Here is a 23,995-nt window from a genome sequence, read left to right as displayed (position 1 = left end):
TGCACCAGCTGCCCAAGCTCCAAGCAAACCCAGGGGTTACTGACCCATCCTTCTCCCTCTCTCCCACAACAAACTGGTCACCAAACCCAGGTGTATGATCTCTTTTGCATACAACTTGGCTCAGGCTCTGAGCACTCTCCGTTGTTTCTGTGATAGCCTCCCCACTCCCTCCTCTTCTTCCCTCATACTGAAGCCATAATTGTCTTCCTAAACATCCAATATGATCATCAAACACCTTTGGTGGTTCTCCATTGCCTTAAATCAAAGCACTCTCCTTGAGATGGCATTCAAGGTCTTCACTATTAGGTCCTGTTTGCTCTTTCTAGCCTCAAATGCCAGCTCATTCTGCCTTCATGTGGTTTGTACTCTGACCATGTCAGACAAGGTTGCCTTCCCTGGATATATGATAGATGCTCACACTGCTATTTCTTTGCATTCTGCTGTCCCCTCTGCCTGGAACTTTTTGATCCTCTCTCTTACCAGCACCCCCATTCTCCACATCCCCCAAAGGAGGCAGAATTAATTGTGCCTCTCTCCTTGTCCTTATTGGACTGTATTAGAATCCATTGTTCACACATCAATCTACTTACTAGCCTAGGAGTCCCTTACTAAGAATGGCCTGCTGTACCTTTCTACCTCGAGCACCTAGAACAAATACTAGGTAAATAATAATTCCTTATAAACTATTTCCTGAATGTTGACTTTAAGGGGCATATGGTTTGGGGCGGAGGGGTCCTTCCCCATCATCTTCTCTTCCACCCAAGTCCCTTACCCCACTACAATCCAGTGTCTGTTCTTGGGCAAGTTACTCCTCTACCTGAGTCTCAATTTCTCGGATGAAAACGAGTCAGTTAGACTGGCCACCGTTCTGGCACTGGGCCGTGTATCAGAATAACTTAGGAGGCTGGGTAACAATGCATATTTCTGTACACCACCGCCAGAGAGATTCAGATCCTTTGGTCTGGCATGATGCTCAGGAATCTGTATCTCCATTAAAGCTCACCAGGGTGTCTCAAATGCACAGTCAGGATTGGGAACCCCTGGTCTGGCAGGTTCTTGAGAATCTGATCTTTCCTAAGGCTCCAGCATCCCACAAGGGCAGATTCTCAGCCCAGCCTGGCCCCCAAGCCCCCACCCCACCCCCCTCAAGCCTTGTTCGAGGCCGGCTGGTCCAGGACGTGTGACTCCGATGCCACGAGGAGAGGCGCAGAGTGGGCAGCGGGCGGATGGACGAACGTGCGAGAGCCCGGCCCCCGCGGGGGCCCCCAGCTCAGTCCCCGGGATGGCGGGCGGGGTCAGCGCCCCGAGCCTGAGGCCCTGAGAGCAGCTCTCTCCCGGCGGCAGGAGTAAGTGGGACCATCTGCTCCTCTCCTCGGAGGTCAGAGCTTTGTGTCAAGCTCCCATCCCCCTCGCTCCTCCCCCCTCCTCCCCGCCCCGTGCCCTCTGACTCCCGGGACTGGAAAGAAAGAAGCCCTCGAGGTCCTGATGAAAGTGGCAGTGTGATGGGGAGCGACAGCGGCCGCCGAGCTCGGGGCGCGGGCAGGCCCCCGGCCGGCGGGCGAGGGCCGGGTCGGGAGGAGCGCGGGGTCCCGCGCAGCGGCCGCGGGGCCGAGCGGGCGGGCGGCTCCCGCGGGAGGCAGCGCCGGTTCCCACAGCCGGCCGGGCCGCCGGGCCCCTTTGAAGTGGCCGCAGCTGCACACCCCGACCCGCCGCTAATCCCCGCGGGGCGGGCGCCCTCGCCCCCCCGCATAGCGGTAGTGTCCGCGCTGAATGGCGCTGGCTAATTACCTCGCTCGCACCGCCGCGGGTGAATGAGAGAATCCGGCATTGTGCGCGGCGAATGGAGAAAATAAGACAGCCATTGTCCTCACACGCCAAACGAGGGTTTGATGTCGCTGGGGCGAGCGAGGCACCATTTCCCGCCGCCTCCTCCTACCGCCCCCCACCCCCACCCCGGCGGCGCAAATTCCCCAAGCTGGGCCCGGCCCCTGCGGCCGCGGGGGAAACTGAGGAAGCCGGGAGGGTGCAACTGCCCCAGGCTCCCTCCCGCCCCACCACCCGCTCCTCACCTGCGTTCTCCACCCGCAGGTTCTCGGGGCGCCTCCTGGGCTCGCCCAGCCCCGAAAACCAGGCTCGGCCCTGCGCCCACCAACCTGATTAGACGTCGTTGGGAACGCGTGAGACAACTGTCGAGGGAGCCGCTATTTCCGCACCTCGGTGCCCAGCTGTGTGCCATCAACCCACAGGGCTGGGGAATTTGGGGGCGGTGGCTGGAGAGGCGATTACAGGAGGCGCGAGAGGAAGACTCCGGAGAGAATGGGAAGGGAGATGAGCTGTGGGGAGCCTGGACTGATGGAGGGACTGGCCTCCTCGGGGAGGAAGAGGGAAATGGTTGGAAAGGACAGGTCCGAATTATAGAGGGTCTGCAAAACCAGGCCCTGGGGTCGGGACGGAGTGCCCCGTGCAAGGAGGCTACTGTTCTGAGTCAGGGAGAGTGGTGGGCTGATGGGTTAAGACTGCAGTTACAGCCGCAAGGAAACCCACTCAACATCAGAAACCCTACTTGCCTCAGGCAATCTCCCCCATGTTTTAGGTATAAGGATATAAGGTAACTCAGCTGGGAAATCAGGACTAAAGGAAATGACCATGCAGATGGGCAAGCAGACGAGCATGCTATTGAGGCATTCAACAGATGCCGGTGGGCTCTATCAGGCTTCCTTCTCTTTACCATCACCACCAAGTAAGGTGGGGGTTTTTTTCGTGGGGAGGGAGCAGAAAATTATATCCTTCAACATCAGGAAATGTCTTATCTTTCTATCCCTGAGTCCTTAGCTCAGAGGCAAGTAGGTACAAGATAGATAGATGCTCTTTGAGATTTGTTGATAGGAGAAATGAACTGTTTTAATATCCCTCAATTCCACATTTCCTTTTCCTGGAAGCACATACTTCCTCATCCCTTCTCATGGGATCTTACACTCTTTCTGCCTGAAGGAAGAATGTTATACACATGCTTCGATGTCCTATCAGGCTTATCAAATGATAAAAGGGTCCAGTCCGTTGCCCTGATCAACAGTAGGCTATTGGGCTGAACCAGTTAGCACCACTCATTTGGTGCATATCATAGAGCTCCTTCTGAGGCTGCAGTCTTTTCTAATTGTCTAGATTATAAAATAGACTATAAACTAGATTATAAATTCATTATAGGCAGCCCATAGCCAGACTCTTTAACAGAACCAACCATCTACTTACCCATTCATCCACTTATTTGAGAATAAAATTAAAGAATGAAAAACACTTGTTGAGTCAAAACTGTTCTTTGCTCTGACTCACCAACCCTATTTAACGTTAACAAGTACTAGCTGTAACAGGGATACATGAAAAGCATGCTTTTAAAGGAGAGGAAAATCTAAGCATAGCTCACTGTTTTTCTGACACAATCCTGAATCAAGGTTTAATCTAACCCTGGTCATCCCCTTGGATGTGGTCAGAATGTTTTTCTTTATAATTCTCCTAAATCTTTATGTTAAAGTCATATTTTTTCTGCCTAAGGCTCTAGAACTAAGCTTGCTAGGCATCACAGCACCTGCTGCTGTTGAACTACTCCCTGCTTAGGCCAATCTGCCTAGTTAGTTGATCTGCCTAGTTAATTGATTTAGAGAACTTCAAAACAACAAGAAGATAAAGCAGAGCTGCTGTGGATGGGGTCAATGTGGGAGGCCTGAAGCCCCCCCCCCTTCCCCACCTCCAGCCCCTGTGCCCCCTCCACAGACCCAGGGACTCTAAGGAATGATGCTTCAAGTCCCCTGATCTAGAGGGAAAAAAGGACTTATCCAAGGAAACAAAAGGCAGTTAATACCAGTTAACTAACTGGAATTTAAATAAAAACTTGAAAGGGGGAAAAAAAAAGTAGTTAGCAGATCAAACATCATTCTAATGCTATACAGGCCACTAGCTTCATTTTAAAAGACTAAAATGACCATTCAAACAGAAACTACAAATATAATTATCCCTATACGTGTGCCTTTATGGTTTGCCCAGATTTCAGCCAGAATGCCTGAATGTCTAATCCCCAGATAAATTATACTTTGGAAAATGATCCACTATTCAAAAAGTGAGAGGAGCCTCCAGGCCCAAATTAGAGACTCAATACTTTTAACTGAAAAAGTGCTTTTAAAGGAAGCCTATTTCTCTTCACATCTCTTCTTTCCCCAAACCGAACACCGTAAGCAACTTTAAAAATAACGCTCCACGGGTGAGACTTCTGATAGAAAGTTAATGAGTATAATAATGACAGTGTGCCTTTTTCCCCTTATCCATTCCCACATGTGAATATTCACAGGGACTTTGTTATCATGGTTATGACTTTTCAAGATAACAGGAAGGTTGGCATGTACATGCAGGGAGAGCTCTTCCAAAGGGGAAGCACAGGAAGTGGGACAGCGGAAGGATGCTGGTTCCAGAGAACCTGGCATGGCCTGTTAGCTCTTTTGGGAGTAAAGCCACTGGTCTGGCATCCTGGGACTTTCTCCAGCTTGCCTGGGAGGGTGTCCCACCCTCAGGTGACCGAGGACCAAGTACCCAGTACCTGGTAGCCACCTCTCCTGTGGTGGCAAGACCAAGGTGTGAACTTGCCAGGCCAAGCCCTTCCGAGTCGCACTAAGTAGTAGCACCTGGGTCTCTCTCACTTCCCCTAGGTGGCAAGCGGTGGGATCTTAGAAGTTGGATGTTTCAAGGAAGGGAACAGAAGAGGGAGATAGGGGAGCCCTTTAAGACGAGAAGAGGTTGGGATGGGAGACATAGGACACAGATGCAGACAGGACCACTCTCACCTCCTGATGAGAGGGACTCAGAAGGTAGTGGAGAATGGCTTAGGCAAAACCACATCTTTAGGCTCTGGAGGAATAATCCCTGCTTTAACTTTATCTGTCCTCCTCCAACCCTGGCTGTTGGGCCCCAGAGGATAAGTGACTCCTAGCAGGCAGGAGGTATTCCTAGCCTCCCATTTCATGTATCTGTGGCTCCCCAGTCTTTTACCCTCATTGGGCACCAACTCTAGGCCAAGCACTGTGCTCAGCACTAAGGATGCACAGAGGAGCTAGTCCCTCCCCTCAAAGAGTTTGTAGACCAGTGGGAGGGACAAGCTATATACTCACTGTCCCAGAATGGACAGGAACGTCTCCTAATTCCTCCCACCTCCAAAACACAAAGCTGGGCAAACAGCCCCATGAATGCTTCTTTAATTGATGTACTAAACACTGCATCGTTTTATTTCAGGAAAGCCTTGATCCCATCCATGGTACACTTGCCAGCTTGCTTGCAATGATTCTGATTTTTGTCACAGTTTGGTGGGAAAATGACTGATTTGAGAAGCAAAACCAGAAACACAGGAGAGCAGGAATATCAAATAGGCTCAATCGTGAGGCTTATTCTATGTGATATGACTGGTGATCTGACATAATGGAATCAAGAATATTCTAACCCAATCTGCGAGGGAGACTAAATTAGGGCTTCTCTAAGGTGCTTGAGGTTTGAAATACAATTTTAAGGGACTTCAAAAAGTTAGGGTGAATAGAATTATTGCAGAAAAGAGGGGGACATTCCATATAAACCAGAATGTAAGGGACAAAACAGTGACCCAAAAGGAGATTTGAGGAAAAAACAAACCAGTTGTGAAGGTGGCAGAAAAAGATCCAAGAATTGTTTATCACAAGCCAAATACTGGATTTCAGTTTCCTAAGATCTTGGCTCTGAATTAGAGCCCAAATCCTGTTTGGCCAATCAGCATGTTGGAAAGAACATCAGACCCCTTGTGTCCCAGCTGTGTACACCCAGGACTTGGGGCAAGACCCTCTTTTCTGGGCCTCAGTTCCCATAGCAGTCCTATGAGAAACAAGGTGGGAGGCTGGGGAAGAGTGGAAAGTAGGGTAGGTGTGAATGAGCAACACCCGGGGAGCTGGCCCACTCCCCATTCCTGTCTACCCTGGGGTGCAAACAGCCCCAAGCACTGTCAGGGTACCAAGCACGCATCCCTGTGTTCAAGTCCGCCCTTCTGCAAAGGCTCTGGGACCTTCTCTGCTTCCTTTCCCTCCTAAAACTGGCCCGTTTAAAGATTTGCCCACAAACTTTTGTCTAGCTCTAGCTCCTTGTCAAAAATCCCTGGTTAAAACCCCAAGATGATGGGGAGGAGGTGCGGGGGACCTCCAGACTTCCACTATTCTCCATTGTCACGCCCCCAGACCAGTTCCAGGCTCCAAGTTGGTAGGCGCGAGTTCCCAAGTTACCAAGTCAAATGTCCCTTCCCATCCTGGCCATGGCAGCCCAGTGCGAGGGGGGAGGGCGGGTAGCGGCCCCGAGGCACCGGGTCCTGAAAGCGAGAGTGCCCTCACACTCACAGACAACGTGCGCTCACACTTGCACCCGCACGCATGTCCTCACTCACACCCACACAGACACATCGGGCACTGTGCCTCGGCAGCCGCAGCCGGCGACTGCGCGGCGCGGGGTTAATTGAATGCACATTGATTCTGCCGCCCGCCCGGCCCGGCGTGGGCGAGAAGCTGAGCGCCCGGGGTGGAGACGTCCCTCCTCCTCTCGTGACACTGCGCTCGTCCCGAGGCGAGGCGGGGAGCCGGTCCCTGCGCGCGGCCGGGCTCCTGGAGCGTGCGCGCCTCGGGAACTTTGCTGGGCCGGCCCGCAGTCCTGGGTCTTGGGACACGTGCGCGGCCAGGAGCGGGGGGGGGGGGGGGGGGGGTAAGGCAGGAGCTGGGGAGAACGGCCAGAGAGTTTTTCTGCCAAACTTTGATCCTGACATTTAAAAATGGAGGCGGCCAGGCCTGGCGCGCCAGGAGGGCCCTAGCGAGAGGGAGGTGGAGGAGAGAACTGGGGCGCGCCTGGAGAGGGGCACGGAGGGGAAGGGTTGGGAGGAGGGACGCTGTGCAAGACAAAATCAAGTCAGTGTCTGCGAGCCTCAGAAGTGAGAAGGGACTTGAGGAATCTTTTAATCTGGTGCTTGTCACACCACCTTCCACCTATGAGGAAACTGAGGCCAAGGAACTGATGGGTCCAAAGTCACACCGGGATGAATTGAACACTTAGATTTTAAAAGCTGGAGGTGGGATCCAGGGAGGGCACGGAAGTAAGGAGAATGGTGTCTGAGTGGATCCAAGCACTCCAAGCATGTTCCATGACCCTCAATCAGCAGTGGGGCCCGGAGGTGTCCCCTCCAAACCAGTCCAAACCAGGCACCTCCTGTGGGGCCCTGTCTTCAGGTCTCTGCCTTCCCTCCAGCTCCTCTGCCTTGCTGACACCAAAGCCCACTAAAGCCTGAATAAAGGGTGCCTCCTTTGGTGGATGGGGAGGGAGGGCAGGACCCTACACTCCACAAATGCCTGGATCCTACCCATTCTCTCCCCTTCAAAGACCAGGCAGGGCAGTGCTCCCTCCCCTTTCCCACAAAGACAAACTGAGGCCCAGCAGCTTTAAGAGAAGGAAGAAAGCTTGAACCCAGAGCCAGGCCTCAGTGCACATCTATCTGCATCTGTCACTGGCTCCAGCTCTTTGTCACTGGAGCTCCTCCAGCTCCAGGGTGTGTCTGTAGTCCCACCACGGTCCCATGGCAAGAGCAAGTGGCGTTTTATTACAGGTGGGGTCTGGGGCCGAATTCTAGGTTGTCCTTGACTTCTCCCCACGAAATTGTGCAGTCTTTGGCAGGCACGATCCCAGGTGGGAAGGGGCTAGATTGGGAAAGGACATGCCCATGACAGGCAGGGCCACAGGCCAGAGCACATGCCCCAGGAGTTACCAGCCTCCCCAAACCACGAGCCTATAGGCTGGGGAGGAGGAGCAGGAACCAGACTCAGCAGAAGCCAGGTTGCCAGAGAGTTGTTATGAGGAAGCATTGAGTGCCCAGGGCCGCTGCTGGATTCCCAAGAGGATCTGGCTTTGTGCTTCCTGGAAGTGCCCGTCCCCTGTTCCTGGCTGTCACCCCAAGACCTGCCCGCCCTGATCCTAGGACCCCAGCAACAACTGTCCCACTCCCCTTGCCTGTAAGGTCCCCTGCACCCTTCTAGCTGGCACAGCCTGCCCCTCCTGCTGTGCTGCTCGGGTTACCAAGAAGCCTGCCACGGAAAGCCTGCCATGCAACCCATTGTTCCTCAGGCCAGGAGGGCAGGGGCCCAGACGCAGACCCCTCCTCCCGGCTGGGGTGGGGGCAGATTCCCCCAGCCGCCACAGCAGGCAGGGGCCGCAGCCTTGGGTTGGGGAGCGGGATGGCAGTGGAACTCCATGAGGCTTTAGGCCACCTTGCCCAAGCAAGGGGACAGCACAAGGACAATCAGCAGCCTGGCTCCTGGAGGCTGATTATGGCTCTTCTCTACTCCTCCTCCCCCCCTCCAACAGGACCCCTGGGGAGACAGAGCCTTCTCTAGCCACACCAGTTCCTCTCCTGTGATTTGTTCTGAATTTTCAAACAAAGAGTAATTATGACAGATGTGGAGCAATCAGCGTCATTATGCGGAAACAAGAAAGGGAAAGGGAGCTGAGGGGGCCCCACGGGGGAGGGTAACTTGTCTTTCCTCCTCGGGAAGAGGCAATTCCCACCTCCACCGCCAGCAGCCCCAGCACCCTCCCAACTTCCTTTCCCTACAGGAACCTGTACCCTGCACCCTGCACCCTGCACCCTGCACCCTGCACCCTGCCCCAGTCAATCTGGGGCAACAGAGCCTCACAGCCTAACTGGCCCACCACACCATGGGCCTCCAGCAGCCACTGGGGGTGGGGGGCATGGAGCCCCGCCTGGCCCACCTGGAAGTGGCTCCCACTTTGGCCAGGGTTCAAAGCTGTTCTCTGCTCCCAACACTCCTTGCCTCCACCCTGTATGTGCCCTAGTACCCAGCTCTATTTCTGAGGCATTAATTCTGATTATGTTCTCAAGGGACTCTAGTCCCCTCTAAGGATCCTCAGGCCATTGAACTTTGGGTCAGGGAGACCTGGGTTTAAATCCCAGCTTCCTTACTTACTGTGTGCCCTTGAGCAAGTTAATTAACCATTCTGGCCTTCTGTTTACTCATCTGTAAAATAGGACTAGTAATACCTATCAATGCAAATGTTGTGGGAATTAAGTAAGTTAATACATAAAGGACTCAGGACAGCACAGCCCCCAAATTACTAGCAATACTTCTACTAGTTAGTTCACCACAAGTGCTAGCACATAGGTAGCCCTCAAATCACTCAGCTCAGCGCCCAATGTGCTTTGGAAACCTGGAGGCCCCTGAAATACACCATGAATGTCAGGAGCCCACACCCAAGGTTTGCTGGTTAACGCTCACATCCAGAACTACAACTGCAGATAAAGCCTGGGGCAGGGCAGGATGCAAGAAAAACAGAAATACACATATATGGGTACCAGTTTCCCCTTGGGGAGGAGCATATCAAAAGATCCCTCCCTTCCCCAACTAGAGAGGCACCTGGGAAGGCGAGAGGTAGGACACACCCAAGAGGTCCTCTAACCTGCCCAGGCTGGAGGACGAGCCATGTCCTTGGGCAGGTTACCTCCTTGGGGACTCAGTTTTCAAGTCTGTAAAATGACAAGGTTGGACTAGATGAGCTCCAGAGTTTGTCTCACTGCTCTGGATGCCTGTGATCCCACTGGAGGCTGGGAAGCCCGCCAAGGTCCTAGCCAGGCTGGGAATTTAAGGGTTCTTTTGCTGTAGCCTGCAACTCAGTGAAAGAGCTAGGACTTGGTTCTCTCTCACGGTGGTCTGCCCCTCCTCTCCATTTAGGTGGTCTGGTCTCCGTCCGCCCACCCTAGGGCCCTGGAGCCTCTTGCTAGTCCCCCCTCACATTCCAATGGCCTTGGGGCAGCAGCCAGACCAGAAAGTCCAGTTCCTGCCCATTATCACTGCTCGCATCTGCACTGCAACCCAACACCAGCATTCCAGAGAGCAGCCTAGGGCTGCCCCCACCACCCACTGTGGTCAGTGTCCGGGCTCAGAGACAGGCCCCAAGCAGGGGCCAGTGTTCTCAGATTCCTCCCAGGGAAGGTCTGCCCCCAGGGGGGCTCTGGCTTGCTGGGGAGGCCATGGACCCCTTTCCTTTGGGGTCATCTTCGAACCTCATCCTCTCAGCCTCTCCCCTTCCTATCTTTGTTCTGTGCCCAGGCCTGCGCTCACCTAATAGAGGGATCTCTCTCCCAGCACAGCAGGGGATGGTGGACACAGGAATTGCCACAATTGGAGAAAGAGGCAGGAAGAAGGACAGAACAATAGAGAGAGGAGTTGGAGAAAGGACAGGGCAGAAGAAGCAAGGGCTGAGGGGTGATAAAGACAAAGACCCTAGGCGTGGCCTCACGAGAAGGCAGAGGCGGAGGGCAGTTTGTGGAAGAGTGTCAAAGGGCACTGAACCAAGAGCCAGAGATGAGCTAGACAAAAGTGGGTGGGAGAAGCTGGGATGTGAGCCCTTTGCATCCAATTTCCCTCCCTGGGCCTGAATCAGGTGGCTGTCTGGCTGCTATTAAGCCTACACTCTCCAACTCCCTCCATCTCCCTGGGGCCTGGGGTCTGGCCAACCACCTTTGCTCAACCCCTGCCTTCCCACCTTCACTGGTCCCGATATCACGTGTCCAGGCACCCCTCCTCAGGAAGCCACTGGGGCTGCTCCCATCTGTTTTCTGTCCTTCCCTTATATTTGAGGGCCATCACAAAGAGCGAGCATTTCTTGGAGCAGGCTGGACAAAGCTGGGGGCCAGGAGAACAAGCCCAGAAATCAAAGAGCAGTGCTTTGTGGGGGTAAGGAGCAGCACAGGCCAGCAGGCTCTATCGCAGCCAGATTGCTGGCACCTACCTAATGAATAAATAAGAACACGGTGTAGGTTCCCAAGGTGCTATAGCTGTGACCGCACGCCCATAAGGTAAGCCCTCACCCTCCACCAATGACCCAGGACTTGCCTCCCTCTTCTCTCACTTCAGTCAGCTGGGTAAGTATCAGTCTTCACAGGACCTACAAATTGGCTACCACTACCTCCTGCCCTGCACCTGTCCTGTCCTGTCCACTCTCGCCTTCCAGTCTGGCCACAATGTCCAAGGGAAGTGGGATTCCCACAGCAAAGCCCTTAGAGAAGAGATAGACCCCAATCTTGGGCCCCATGCACATCCTTCAGGCACGCACCTGTATGCTCAGGTACCCACACAGCTCTAGGTGGCCACACACACACACACACACACACACACACACACTACTGATGTCTACATTCCTTATTGCAACAAGGCTATGGCCAGAGAATCTTAGGGTGCCATAGGTTATTTACACAAGGCAGACACTTTTGGAATCACTTGGTCCTGTTTAAACAAAGACAACAGTGAGCTCTTTGGTTTTCCATCCTGGGTGCCCTTCTGTTCCATTCTAATTTTTTGAAGGCTGTGTAGAACAGCCTTCAAGCTGCTATGAAAAGTCTCTCTCTCTCTCTCTCTCTCTCTCTCTCTCTCTTACATGGACACACACACACACACACACACACACCCGCAGGGACTCTAGAGAGGAGAGGGAAAGGCAATACAAGAAAGCCAGGAGTGAAAAAGTCCTTTCTCCCTGGGGGTGGGGAGGGGACAGGGGGTTAAGGGGGGCTGGGGGCCTGTTTCATTTGCAGGCTGCAAATGCCTCTCCTATTCACCGGCCTGCATTCCCAGCCAAGGCGCCCGGCCACGGACAATGCCGGGAACAGGAACAGAGGAGATTTGCACATTGTGTTCAAGGGGCCAGCTGGCTGCCTGCGACAGTGGAGCCAAGGTGTGGGAACCAGAAGCATTCGACTTCCACATTCAAGTCCTGCGGGTGGGGGTGAGCGGGGCCCTCCCCCCTCAGCTGGGGCCAGTGTGGCTAGGGACAGGGGCCTCATCCTGCCAGGGAATAAAGTCCAAGGCAGGAGACCCCGAGACCCAGGCATGAAGGGTACCGAGCAGTATGGTCTCTGCTTCATGCCCCATCTGGCGAGGAAGAGTCTCAGCTCCTCTGGAGATAAACATGCAGCAGCAACCACCCCATGATCGTGCCCTGAGTGTGTTATATTCCCCTGCCGATCCGCCCTGTTCACAAGCTTCTGTTCCTTTGAGCTATGCTATCAATTACAAAGCCAGAAGAGACAGAGAGAGAGGGAGAAAGCAAAAGAGAAGCGGCAAGAGAAACAAGAGAGACAGAGCTTTCCACCCGGAGAGCCACATGTCCATTTAGTTTTTACCAAGCTCCACAGGCAGGGGACGTGAGAAATACAAAAGAGAAGCCCTTTAGGAGCTTAAAATCTAGTCGAGGAGACAGATGGAATACCCAGCCCCAAAACAGTTACTTAACAATGTAAGCAGCCATCACTGAAAGGGAGGTTGGGCCTGAATGCCACAGACCGCAAATACTGTGCTGCCACCGCTCCCCCCCCCACCCCGCCCCGCCCCACCGCCGCCTTAGGAGGGGGAAGAAGAAATTACTGTAAGCTAAGTGGTCTTTGGGGAGGGGTTGGGTAAGGGACAAACAGGGGCAAGAATGGACCGGGAAAAGGCCCAGCAGAGGCAAGCGTGTCCCAAGGACCGGCTGCATGGCGAGGAAGCCTTAACACCTTAGAGCTGAGATGAACCTGAGTCCAACCACTCAACTCTACAATGAGAAAAACAAACCCCAGAGAGGGTGAGTGATTGCCCAGAGCCACGTAGGACTCCTGGTGTCCGGGCAAGGGCCTTCCCATCACACCTCACGGCTTCTTAGGAGTGTCAGAGGAGTCAGTGTGGAGGACTTGACGGGCGTGTAAAAGGGCCTGACTTTTGGCCATTTGCAATGACCTCTGGCATGGTTATGGGCGAGCTGCTGGCATTGTACCAGAGCAGGCCTAGTCATTGTCATTCATCTCCTCATCACACCAGTGACGTTTCAGCAACACCTGGTCCTGCTCTACCAGGTGGGCAGATGTGTGTGTTTGAGAGGCAGTGGGGAGGCTTCCTCAGGGCTACCTCAGCTGAGCTGCCCTCCAAGGAGGAGAAAAAGCTTGGGTTCCATACCTCAGGTCCGAACATACAACCTCCAGGTGACACAGGCCTCTGAGGTTACCAGCCACTGTGCCAGAAACCACTTCCCTCCACAGCCACTGCCCTCCCCAGAAACACTCCAGGGTCCCCTCCCCTAAATACACTGAGCCCCACCTCTCCACATAAGCTGTACTCCCCAGTAGCTCCAGCCCATAGTTCTCCCACCCCCTGCCCCCACAACCTGGCTCCACAGATCTAGACTCTGACCCTTCCCCAGATGCACACAACCGTGGATCTTGCTCCTGAAAGAGGGTTCCAGAGTGGCTGGTTAAACCACTGTCCCTCAGCCTGGTTGAGAATGAATCGGACTTTAGAAGTAGGTACCTGTGGGCCTGAGAAGTAAGTAAGTGCCTCCCTGAGATGGAGGCAGCAGGAACCTAGACTTGGACTTTCTCTCTCTTGCCGCCCCCCACAGCCTCTTTCTAGGAGTCTGGGCTAAACCAGGGGCTTTCCTGGAATCACCACAACTAGAGGAGCTTAGAACTTCGCATTTCTTCTTCTCATTCAATATTTTTATTTTTAGTAACTTAAACCATTTTTAAATGTACAGTACAGTAGTGTGTGTGTGTGTGTGTGTGTGTGTGTGTGTGTGTGTGTGTGTTTGGCCAGGGCAGAGGGGGGGAACAGACAATCCACAGTGGGCTCTATGTCGACAGCAGACGGTCCGGTGCCAGGATCGAGCTCATGAACCTCAAGATCATGACCCGAGTGGAAGTCGGACACTTAACTGACTGAGCCACCCAGGCACCCCAGAACTTCTCATTTCTCAGAATCATAATGTTAACATTTAAGGAACATTTTCTGGGTGCCCTGCCCTGTGCTAAGTTCTTTACCCATACTAACATGGGTAATCCTCACAACATTCCTCCTTGGTAAGCACTATTTCTCCCATTTTAAAGACCGTGAGAGGGGGGTGCCTGGGTGGCTCAGTAGGTTAAGCATCTGACTCTAGATTTTGGCTCAGGTCATGATCTCACAGTTCGTGGGATTGAGCCCCATGTCAGGCTCTGTGCTGACAGCACGAAGCCCGCTTTGGATTCTCTCTCTCCTTCTCTCTGCCCCTGATGCTTCCATCCACCCTAAATAAATAAATATTAAAAAAAAATAAAGACTCTGAGAGGTTAAGGGGGCACCTGGCCAGCTTAATTGGTAGAGCATGATACTCTTGATCTCTGGGTCATGATTTCGAGCCCCATGTTAGGTGTAGAGATTTCTAAAAAATAAATATATAAACTTAAAAAAAAAAGTGGAGAGAAGGCTGGGTGGCTCAGTCAGTTAAGCATCAGACTTTGGCTCAGGTCATGATCTCATGGTTCATGGGTTCAAGCCCCGCGTCGGGCTCTGTGCTGACAGCTCAGAGCCTGGAGCCTGCTTCAGATTCTGTGTCTCCCTCTCTCTCTGCCCCTCCCCTTCTTGCACTCTGTCTCTCAAAAATGAATAAAACCATTAAAAAAAATAAAATAAAAAGTGGGGTGTAAACAACTTGTGTTGGAATTTAAAAAGATAAAAAGTATATATTATATCTATAAAATAAAGACTCCCAGAGGTTAAGTGACTTGCCCAAGTCCATCCAGTTGGGGTATATTTGCTTCCACGGCCCACCCTCACAACCACCGCTGGGCCCACCCAGGCGGAACAGCCCCAGGCTGGGAGGGAGGCCATCCTGGCTCTTTGAGAACCTGGCCACCATGGAGATAGGCTGGGCCACACCCTAAATTAGCGGTCACTTACCTAGCACTAACAGTACTACTTGATGATCACTTTCTAGGTGTCAGGCCCTGTGCCAGAGGTTTATATCCATCACCTCATTTGATCCTCCAGTAGCCCTGATAGGCTGATGAGATTGTGACCATTTTGTCAGATGAGGGCGCAAAAGCTCAAGAGGGTCAGTAATTCATCAGTGAGTGGCAGAGCTGGGGTTCAAAGTCTGGCCCTGCACCCATGTTCTCCCAACTGTTGTGCCACCCACATACCCGCCCCCTCCCCCGCAGTGATCATGACCTGGGGGTGGGCTCTGCTCTAGCACCTTGGACTGGCGGCGTCAGTCGGCTTCATCTGGGCTCTTGTTAGAAATGCAGAACCCCAGGCCTTGGCTTAGACCTACTGACTCAAAATATGAATTTTACCAAGTTCCTTGGGTACTTCATGGGCAGAGTAAGATTTGAGAAGTCCTGGTCTAGATCATATAGATCTTTGCTCCAATTCTCCAAGGGACCTGAGACCAGGAAGTGAAGGCAGGGACTGAGAATATCAGTGGGGGGTGGGTGCTCCAATCATCTCCCCTCCTTGTATCTAGCCCATTTATCTCTCTCTCTCTTTTTTAAAAATACCTTATTTTTAAAATATCTCTATACCCAACGTGCGGCTCGAACTCACACCCCCAAGATCAAGAGCATACTCCACGGGACTGAGCCACCTGGACTCCCCATAGCCCATCCCTCTTTGGGGTCATCCAGGGGCACAGACCTCAACAGGTGTGAGCCAATGCACATATTCCCACTGGGTCAGGTGATGCACATGCCTTCCCCAGAGCCCTCCAGAGGGATGGCAGAGGGTCTCACAGGCCAACCCAGCTTCAGCCCGCACTCTGAGGCCCACACTCTGAGGTTTGGGAGAATCCCCAGGCCTTACCAGGAAGGAGTTAAAACCGAACAAGTTGCACTGTGGCTCCAATAATTCCACTCCCTGGTAGATTTCCCTGGAGTACTTCCTAACTGAATCCCAGTGAGGGAGAAAGCTGGGGGCTGGGAGCAGAGTCAGGCCGTTTGCTTTTGTTGGCCATGTCCGTAAATCGCCTTTAAATGAAGAATACAGCATTGGCTCCCATTACTGAGTGCCTCCTATGTGCCAGGCAAATAGTGGGGTGTGTTTAGTCCTTACAATCATCCCACAGAGTAGGATTAAATGCACATTTCATAGGCGAGTAAACTGAGCCTCAGAGAGGTTAACTTGTCCAGGGTTTGTCTTATCAACAAATGTCTTAATTTGCAGCCTCCAGACTGTAAGCACATGGAACTGCAAGGCAGAGAACCCAGACATGCTGGACTCATGAATACTCTCAGGACCCTGAGCCACTCTATCCTAAAAAGGAGGTATTTGGACCTGAAGCACTCAAGGGATCAGCCTGCCGTGTAGTCCACCCTGGTCAGGCCATCTTTGAATGACAGCATCTGAGACCACTGGGATGGAAGAGGGGGCGTTCCTAGCTGTGGCCTTTGGCCCAAAGGTCAGATGCCCCCCGGGGCTGCCCCCACAGACCTGGACCCCTATCTGCCCTGCCAGGCTAATCCGCTGGGGCTGGGCGGACTGTGTCTGTGAGCCATGCTTAGCATGGCCCCTCCCCATCAGCCCCCAGGGAGCAGGCAGGAGAAGCAGGGGGCTCCAGAGGGCTCCTCACACCTTTCAGCAAGGCACCCTCCCATGTCACACAACATCTGCAGTGCCTGCAGGCACATGGGCAGGGAGTTATTACCAAAGGAGAAAACTCAGGCAGCTAATCAGCTTTAGAGGTTTCTAGGGACATCAGCTTGTGAAGTGAGAAAAGGAGATCCAGCCACCCGGTTGCTTGGTATCCAAGCATTCCCCCACGGGGTCACAAGCCTTGCGGGGAGCGGGGGGCGGAGAGGGAGGCCGCATCAGACTGCCAGAGCCTGGAGGCAACCCCCCAGCTGTCCCCAGGACCCCAAAGGATTAACTAGGCTGACCTCACCCACCGGCCCTTCCCCCAGCTAGAGCCACAGCTCAGTTCCTGATACTGTGGGAGTTTAAGGAAACCAAACATCTTGAAGGTATTACCATTTATAGAAAAGCACATTTACAATTAGCTATATATAAACACCTGGGATTTATCTCCCAGAATTCTAGGCCAGCGATGCAGGGGCCAGTGTTGACACAAGCCAGGGAGAGTGTGGGGGTCATCACCTTGAGAAATCTCCTTTCTCTCATGGGCAAATCTTCCCGGGGGCCCCACCCCTGTGTCCACGTCCACGCTTCTCTTCCTCACACCCAGCCATCTGCTCAGGGGATGCACCAGCCTTCCCTACACCGCCGAGGGCTGGGGTTGCGGGGTCACTGAGCCAGAAGTGATTCCGTCTCAAGGTCCAGAGAGCTCCATATGGGGGCCTGGATCAGCCTTCTTTGGAACAAAGGGGCATCTTAAACTCAATGAGAGGGCTCCTGCCTCAGAACGATTCATCACTCACCAGTCATTCCCAGCAACTGTGCACATGCCCTCAGAGCCAGGGAGAAACTCGGCAGCCATCAGGCAGGGAAGAGGCAACATGCCACGGGAGTCAGGGGGAGGGGGGAGGGTTCAGCCAGCCTAGACTGCAGTCCGGCTCCTCGGCCTACTGCAGTGTCATGGAATCCCTCTAAGTCTCAGTGCTGTCACCTGTAAAAGGGGGGCAAAAACTGCCTATCTCCCTGGGCCACGATGATGACTGAATGAGATCATTTATGTAAAAACACTTAGGCAGGGAGCCCAGCACACAGCAAGTGCTTGCTAAGTGTTAACTAGAATTATTACCAGCACCTTTAAGGTGTTGCCTCTTTAATCAGCCTCTTTAGTGGACACCCCCTCCCCTAGATGTATGAAGTTATGGGGCAGAGAACACTCACCACTTCTAAAACTTTTGCCCTCTCTCAAGAGCAGCAGTTCTCAGCCAGGACGCCCCGCCCCCCCCCCCCCCCCCCCAGCCTAGGTAAGTCTGGGTTACACACCCACGATGTGCACAAAGAACAACAGAATTTTTGCAGGACGGGGCAGCAGAGCACAGCCATCACTTCATCACAACTGGTGATCCGTCAGTGCAAGCCGAGCACAATTCTAGAACAGAAACACCTTGCCTGGCCTTTTCCCTCCATCCAAAACACATCAGATAGCAAGTCACCACAATGTACACTTTGAATCTTTTAAAATTCTATTGTCAGTTATACCTCAATAAAGCTGAAACTGAAAAAAAAAAAACCAAGTACATTAGCATGAAGGTGAATGGGAGTGACGTCATCATCGTGGTGACCCTGAAATTATTCTGCCATATTTTTTTTTGCAAAACAAATTGTGGACAAGCTTCAGAATATCATTACTGTATAGTGAGTCTTATCCTACCCAAAAGATTTGAAAGTCAGCACATAATTAAAAATGGCATGTAGCTAAATCACCCTTCAAAATTCTCTTAAATCACTCATAAAGTATGACTATTGTTTCTTTTTTCTTTGTTTTTAAATCTTTTTTTTAGTGTTTACTTACTTTTTAGAGAGAGAGAGAGAGAGAGAGAGACACAGAGTGCAAGCTGGGAAGAAGCAGAGAGAGAGGGAGACACAGAATCTGAAGCAGGCTCCAGGCTCCCAGCTGTCAGCACAGAGCCCCACGTGGGGCTCGAACTTAACTAACTGTGAGATCATGACCTGAGCCAAAGTCAGACAGACGCTTGAATTGACTGAGCCACCCAGGCGCCCCAACTGTTGTTTCTTTAAACACGAGAATCCTACTCAATGGCCTGGGTGCTCACAGTATACGGGAAGCTAAGGCACACCGGCCCAAGAATTGGCTAAGGCTCACCCTCTTTCTCTCCCTCTCCCAGCAACAGTGTTTGGCTATATTCTTGTCAAATTACATTCCAATCAATTAAAAGAATATGTGATATAATTCTACCACCACGAATGATTACTATGTACCTTTTAAGTGACCCACGCTAAGAAATGCGTCCTCCACAAGGCTGCAGAAGACAGTACTGCTCCCCTGCCCCCAACCCCTAGGCTGGCCCTGGATACCCAGTCTGGGAAAGAACAGTAAAGGGTGTCCACTTACTTGCAGCCTGGATTCGAGCCTTCCGGCTGACCACCAGCCCAAAGCGGTTCTGAGCCACACACTCATAGTCACCCTCGTCTGAAGGGCTGCCTCCCCGATCCAGCCGGAAGTGATGGATCATCAGGGACCCATTGGCCAGCAAGGTGGAGTGGGTACTCTCCAGCAGCTCCACCCCATTCTTCCTCCAGGTGATTCGCACTGGAGGAGTCCCCTCCACTCTGCAGCCCAGCACTATAGGCTGCCCAGGGACTGCAACATCATCGCTTGGTTCCACAGCAAATGCCAGTTCAGCAGAGTGGCCAAGACCTGTATCGGGCCGGAGAGATGAGAGGAAAAGGAGAGGTCAGTGTCGAATGAACAGGCAGGGAGAACTCCATACACAGGTGTTCCAAGTTCCCTGGATCTGCACACCCACCCCACCTTTCTGTAACACTAATAGAAATCCCTATTATATACAGAACTTACTTTATGCATTACAAAGTGCCGTCTCATGCAGTATTTTACTCAGTCAGCAGACCATCTCAGAGAGAGAGAGAGAGATTATTCGTACCATTCCCTCTTTTACAGATAAGGAACTGATGTCCAGAGATATTAAGCAACTTGTCCAGGGTGTCACAGTTAACAGTTACAAATCTGAGATCCAAAAGTAAGACTGATTGCAACACAACTGCTGCCTCTTTTGCAGTCACTTTGGCTAAACGCTGAAGCCTCACAGACTTGCAGGGTGTGACCTTAGGTAAAATGTTCAACCTGTCTTAGCTTCCCATTCCTCATCTGTTTAAGTCAGGAACATAGGGGCCCCTGGGTTGCCCAATCAGTTAAGCGGCCAACTCTTGATTTCAGCTCAGGTCTGATCTCAGTGGGTTCCTGAGATCAAGTCCCACATCGGGCTCTGCGCTGACAGTGTGGAGCCTGCTTGGGATTCTCTCTGTCCCTCCCCACCCCCCAAATAAATAAATAAATAAATAAATAAATAAATAAATAAACACTTAAGAAAAAATAAATCAGGAACACAATGTGGCTTGTATCATAGAGTTGTTGAACAAGATGAACAGATTCAAAGTCACTATGAAGTTCTGGGAGCCTGGGTGGCTCAGGGGATTAAATTTCCAACTCTTGGTTTTGGCTCTGGTCATGATCTCATAGTTTGTGAGTTCAAGCCCCATGTTGAGTTCTGTGCCAACAGTTCAGAGTCTGCTTGGGATTCAATCTCTTCCTCTCTCTGTGCCCCTGCCTGGCTTTCTCTCTCTCTCTCTTAAAATAAATAAACATTTAGGATAAAAAAAAAAAAAAGGGAAAAGGTAGATGTTCTAAGCAAAGGTATAGTGAGACAGTAATAAATCATTGCTTATATTTGCTGGCAAAACCATCTGAGGCCTGGTCTGATGCCTGGCAGGGAGCAGGATGTGTGGGTGCGGTACCAGGTACAGGCTAGGTTATGGCCCAGCCTGGCTGCTTCTCCCCTAGGATGCTCTGAGTTTGGGTTGTTCTGGCTGTTTTGCCTTTGTCATAAGGAGAATTGAGGGGATACCAAGCGTCAACTCAGACTTCCCAAAATTCAGGAACAGGGAGGTTTCTAGAACCTTTACTGTCAGCGACCTCACCACTCCTGTAGAAGAAAACACAGCTGGAAGAAGAGAAGGGGAAGAAGGTGATCCGGGAATCAGGAGAATCCCGACAGGAAGGACAAACGCTCCAATCCCAGGCGTGACGCCAAGTCCCCAACTTCTCCAACGAGCCACTTACCAGACCAGTTACAACTTCACTCCAGGAGGAATGAACCCACCTGGCCTGAAAGGGCAGCCACAGAGCCCTCGTCACATTTCCAGGGAACTAGCGATCCTGGAGCTGGCCCCTCCCCAACAGACCAGCGCCCTCCCTGGTTGGGGGAGATGGAAAGTGGGTGGGGAGAAAGGAGGAGGGGGGCTAGGGTTACGGACGATTCCCCCGAATACAGGGATATGTAATATTTTAAGACATTTGAGGGTTTACACCCCTTCGACCCCCTACCCACCCTCCCCCTGTCCTGCGTTTCAGCCGCCTCAGCCCCCAACCCAACCCCGGTATAGCTGTTGAGGTATAAAGTTTCTTCTCGTAGATGCGGACGTGATATCTTTCTTCTCCGGAGCTGAGAGAAGAGAGAATACCGCCCGGACGAGTGTCCGCTGAGTGTGTGGGGTGGGAAGGGAAGGGACTAGACTTGCACTCCTCTCCCGTGAGGTGGGCCCACACAGCTACAGAGGGAAAGGGTGGCGATGACGGAGCTCTGAGCAGTAACGCGGGGAGACCCCCGAGCCTCGGGACAGGGGCGCTCCGCCTGTGCACCCTCCGGGGAAGGGCGGGCACGTGGGTGTCCCCGCCGCTCGTTCCCTCTCAGTCAGCTCCCCTTCCCCTTCCTCGGCTCGCGGGGTCTGTCTTGGGTCTCCCCCTCCCCTGGCGAGGCCCTCCGGGACTCTGCTTCGTCCCCTTCCTTGGTCTCCGCTGAGCACTCCCGGTGCCAGTCCCAGCTCTAAATCCAGGACGTGCCCTCTCGGACCCGCCTCCGCCCTCCCCCCCCCCCCCCTGCCCGATCTGCTGCGTTCGGTCTCAGCAGCCTCGGGCTACTCTGGTCCACCCGGCTCGCTCACTCCGACGGACTCAGCCCTGCGGTGCCCCGTGGCTGGTTTCCCCCTCTCCCCAACTCAGCCCGCTCGCCTAGCTCCTGCTTTGCCGCGCTCCTCGCATATGGGTCCGGGCTCGCGTCCTGCCGGAGTCCTGGAGCCGCAGCGCACTGAACCGCAGTCTCTCTTCCAGGGCCGGGTCCTCAGCATCCCCCTGCCTGCCCTGCCACCGGCTTCAGTGCCCTCTCTCCCGGCTCCGCCCCGTCCCGCTCGGCTCCCCTTCTCCGGCAAGACCCTCCGGCCCTGAGTCCGCCGGCAGGTCCGCGCAGCTCTTCCCAGGTCCGCCCCTAGCGCCCACCTACTCCCTACTCGCCCTTCCCGGGGCTCGGTCCGCGGCCGCCCGGGGCGCTCACCGTCGCTCGGCGCGGGCAGCAGCAGCGGCAGCAGCAGCGGCAGTAGGAGCCGGAGCCGGCGCGGCGCGGGCGGGCTGCGCGGGGGCGCGGCGCGCGGAGCAGCCATGGGGCTCTCGGTCCGCTCGGCTCGGCGACGCGCGGCTCCGGGGCCTCTGGCGGCTCACAGCGTCCCGCGGGGCCGGCGCCGGGGCCGGGGCCGGGGCTCCGGCCGGGGCCGAGCCCGGGCGGCGGCGGGCTGGGGCCACATGCCTGCCTAGGAGCGCCGGGGGCGCAGGGGGAGCGACGCTTGCGCCATCTTGCACCCACCCCGGTGATCTGTCAGCCTTGCCCGGGGTGCGCGCTCCGCACTCGCACCGCCCGCGCCCGCCCCGCCCTCCTCCCTCTGCCCGCCGCCCCCCTTCCCTCCCCTCCCGGTCCCCTCCCCCAGCCCCTCTCCCCGGAGGCCCGGTCTGGGGAACAAAAGAGCCGGCGAGCGCTTTAAGCGGCCGGACATTCCCGGCTGAGCGGCGGACGCGCCCCCTGCGCTTTGAACTGTGGCTCGAGCGGCAGGCGCCGTCCCGGGCTGCTGCCCGGTACCCCCTGCCCGCGGGCCAGCCCCGGACTTGGGGAACTGGGGAAGTGGAGACCCAGCAGACTGTCAAGTGGGTCCGGGCTGCGGAGAAGCACTCAAAAGCCATGAGATTTGCTCTGACCCCGCTCTTTCTGCTGCGCCCTCCTCCACCGTGTCCAAGTGTGTATTTTCGAGATAATTCCCTAAAAGCTGCACAAACTTGTCAAAGGTTCGGTTTTCCATGGTTTCTGGTCCTGCCACCCAAAGGCTAGGACGTTTAGCTGCAAGACTGGTCTCTCTAGACTGCAGAGTTCTGGCGCTTGGGTGGACCGGAGGTAGAAGGGGTTAGGAAGCAGCTTCTCCCAGAGCCCTGGGGTAGCAGACCCAACAGGACAATGAGAACGCTGAAGTAACCTGGGTTCCGACCCTAGTTCTGCTTGCTGTCTAGCCCAGCCAACCCAGGCAGTCACTCTCTGAGCTCATCTGAAAGATATAGATAATCCTCTCTCTCTCCTGCTCACCCCTAGGGATTTTTTAAAAACACAGGTCCTAACAAATGACCTGGCAAACTGAAAGTTAAAATTCTCAATAACATTTCTGTCACAAAGAAGATTCTAGGTGTTTCATGTCAGAGAACATATGAGGCAACCAGTAAGAATTTTACAGAAGCTATATAGGCATGTATCACCTCTTATGAGACACATACCCATGCCAGCCCTCAGCGACCTTTCCTTTTGGCCACTCATTAGTAAATGATCTTCTGTTGAGTCCAGCATGATGAACTGGTCCATCTACTAAGTTCTAGGAGAAGGAGATTTAAAGAGGGTAGTCTTTGCCTCACTCAGCTATTTGTTCCTCTGGCATTGGGCTGGGATGGCAGAATAACTACGTCTCTCTTTTAATACCAGCTGTGGAATCTTGCAATCAGGAGTGTTAACCATACATGAACTTTGGTGCAAATGAATAAAGAAGTGCAGGCCTCCAGAGATCAGATAAATTTACTAATGACGGGGTTTGTGCAGCCCAGGGACTCCTTACTCTGCAGTGGCAATTGGAAGATGAGTCTGAGAGGCACAGCTTGAGGCATATGAGCGAGCAATGAGGGGTAATGGAGAAATTCAGGGTCAGGGGGCACACCAAAGAAATTTAGGATCAGGAGACGCACCAAAGCCCCAAATCTATTTCACTGTGAGGCAAGGCAGGAATGATGGGCTTCTACTGGCCATCGGAAAGGGACAGAAGGGGGGGCCCCCTGGGCCCAAAGTCCTGGAACTCCCTCCTGCCGGGCTTGAATTCTCAATAACCCCTTCTTGGCTTGTCCTAGACTCGGAGAGGTCAAATCAGTGTCCTGAGTTGCTGTCATTTTAAATTCATTTTGACAAGTGTTTAATTCTTCTTTATCACAACGCTTGGTCTGAGAGTGATATGCAAATAATGGCTATTCTGCTGCATGCAAAATGTGCATATCTCTCCCTATGATCTGTCAATTAACACCGGTCGGGCCCACCAGCCACTTTGGGGGTGGTCCAGGGCAGGGCAGCCCCTGGCTCTTGGTTCCCTCA

The 23,995-nt window shown here is 53.5% G+C and overlaps 1 protein-coding gene across 8 annotated transcripts in view; it reads right to left on the bottom strand.

Annotated features, from left to right (window-relative positions):
• Positions 1-22,012, bottom strand: part of IGDCC3 (immunoglobulin superfamily DCC subclass member 3) — a 42,357-nt gene extending 20,345 nt beyond the window's left edge. For 3 of the 8 annotated variants that reach the window (XM_023255189.2, XM_023255190.2, XR_006599113.1), the window contains exons 1-2: positions 21,884-22,008; positions 18,871-19,176 (exon numbers count right to left, since the gene is read on the bottom strand). In XM_023255189.2, coding sequence (XP_023110957.2) covers positions 18,871-19,176; positions 21,884-21,989 — 412 coding nt within the window. In that variant the 5' untranslated portion in view covers positions 21,990-22,008. Of the gene's footprint in view, positions 1-2,069; positions 3,243-18,870; positions 19,177-21,883 lie in introns of those variants that run through there. The other 5 variants (XM_023255191.2, XM_023255194.2, XM_045059152.1 and 2 more) reach the window with 5 other exon arrangements.
• Positions 22,013-23,995: the final 1,983 nt, after the last annotated feature.

This window comes from Felis catus, chromosome B3 (genome assembly GCF_018350175.1).
Source record: "Felis catus isolate Fca126 chromosome B3, F.catus_Fca126_mat1.0, whole genome shotgun sequence".
Lineage (NCBI taxonomy): Eukaryota > Metazoa > Chordata > Mammalia > Carnivora > Felidae > Felis > Felis catus.
The sequence above is the reverse complement of the archived record's forward strand: the minus strand, read 5'-3'. Positions and strand labels throughout refer to the sequence as shown.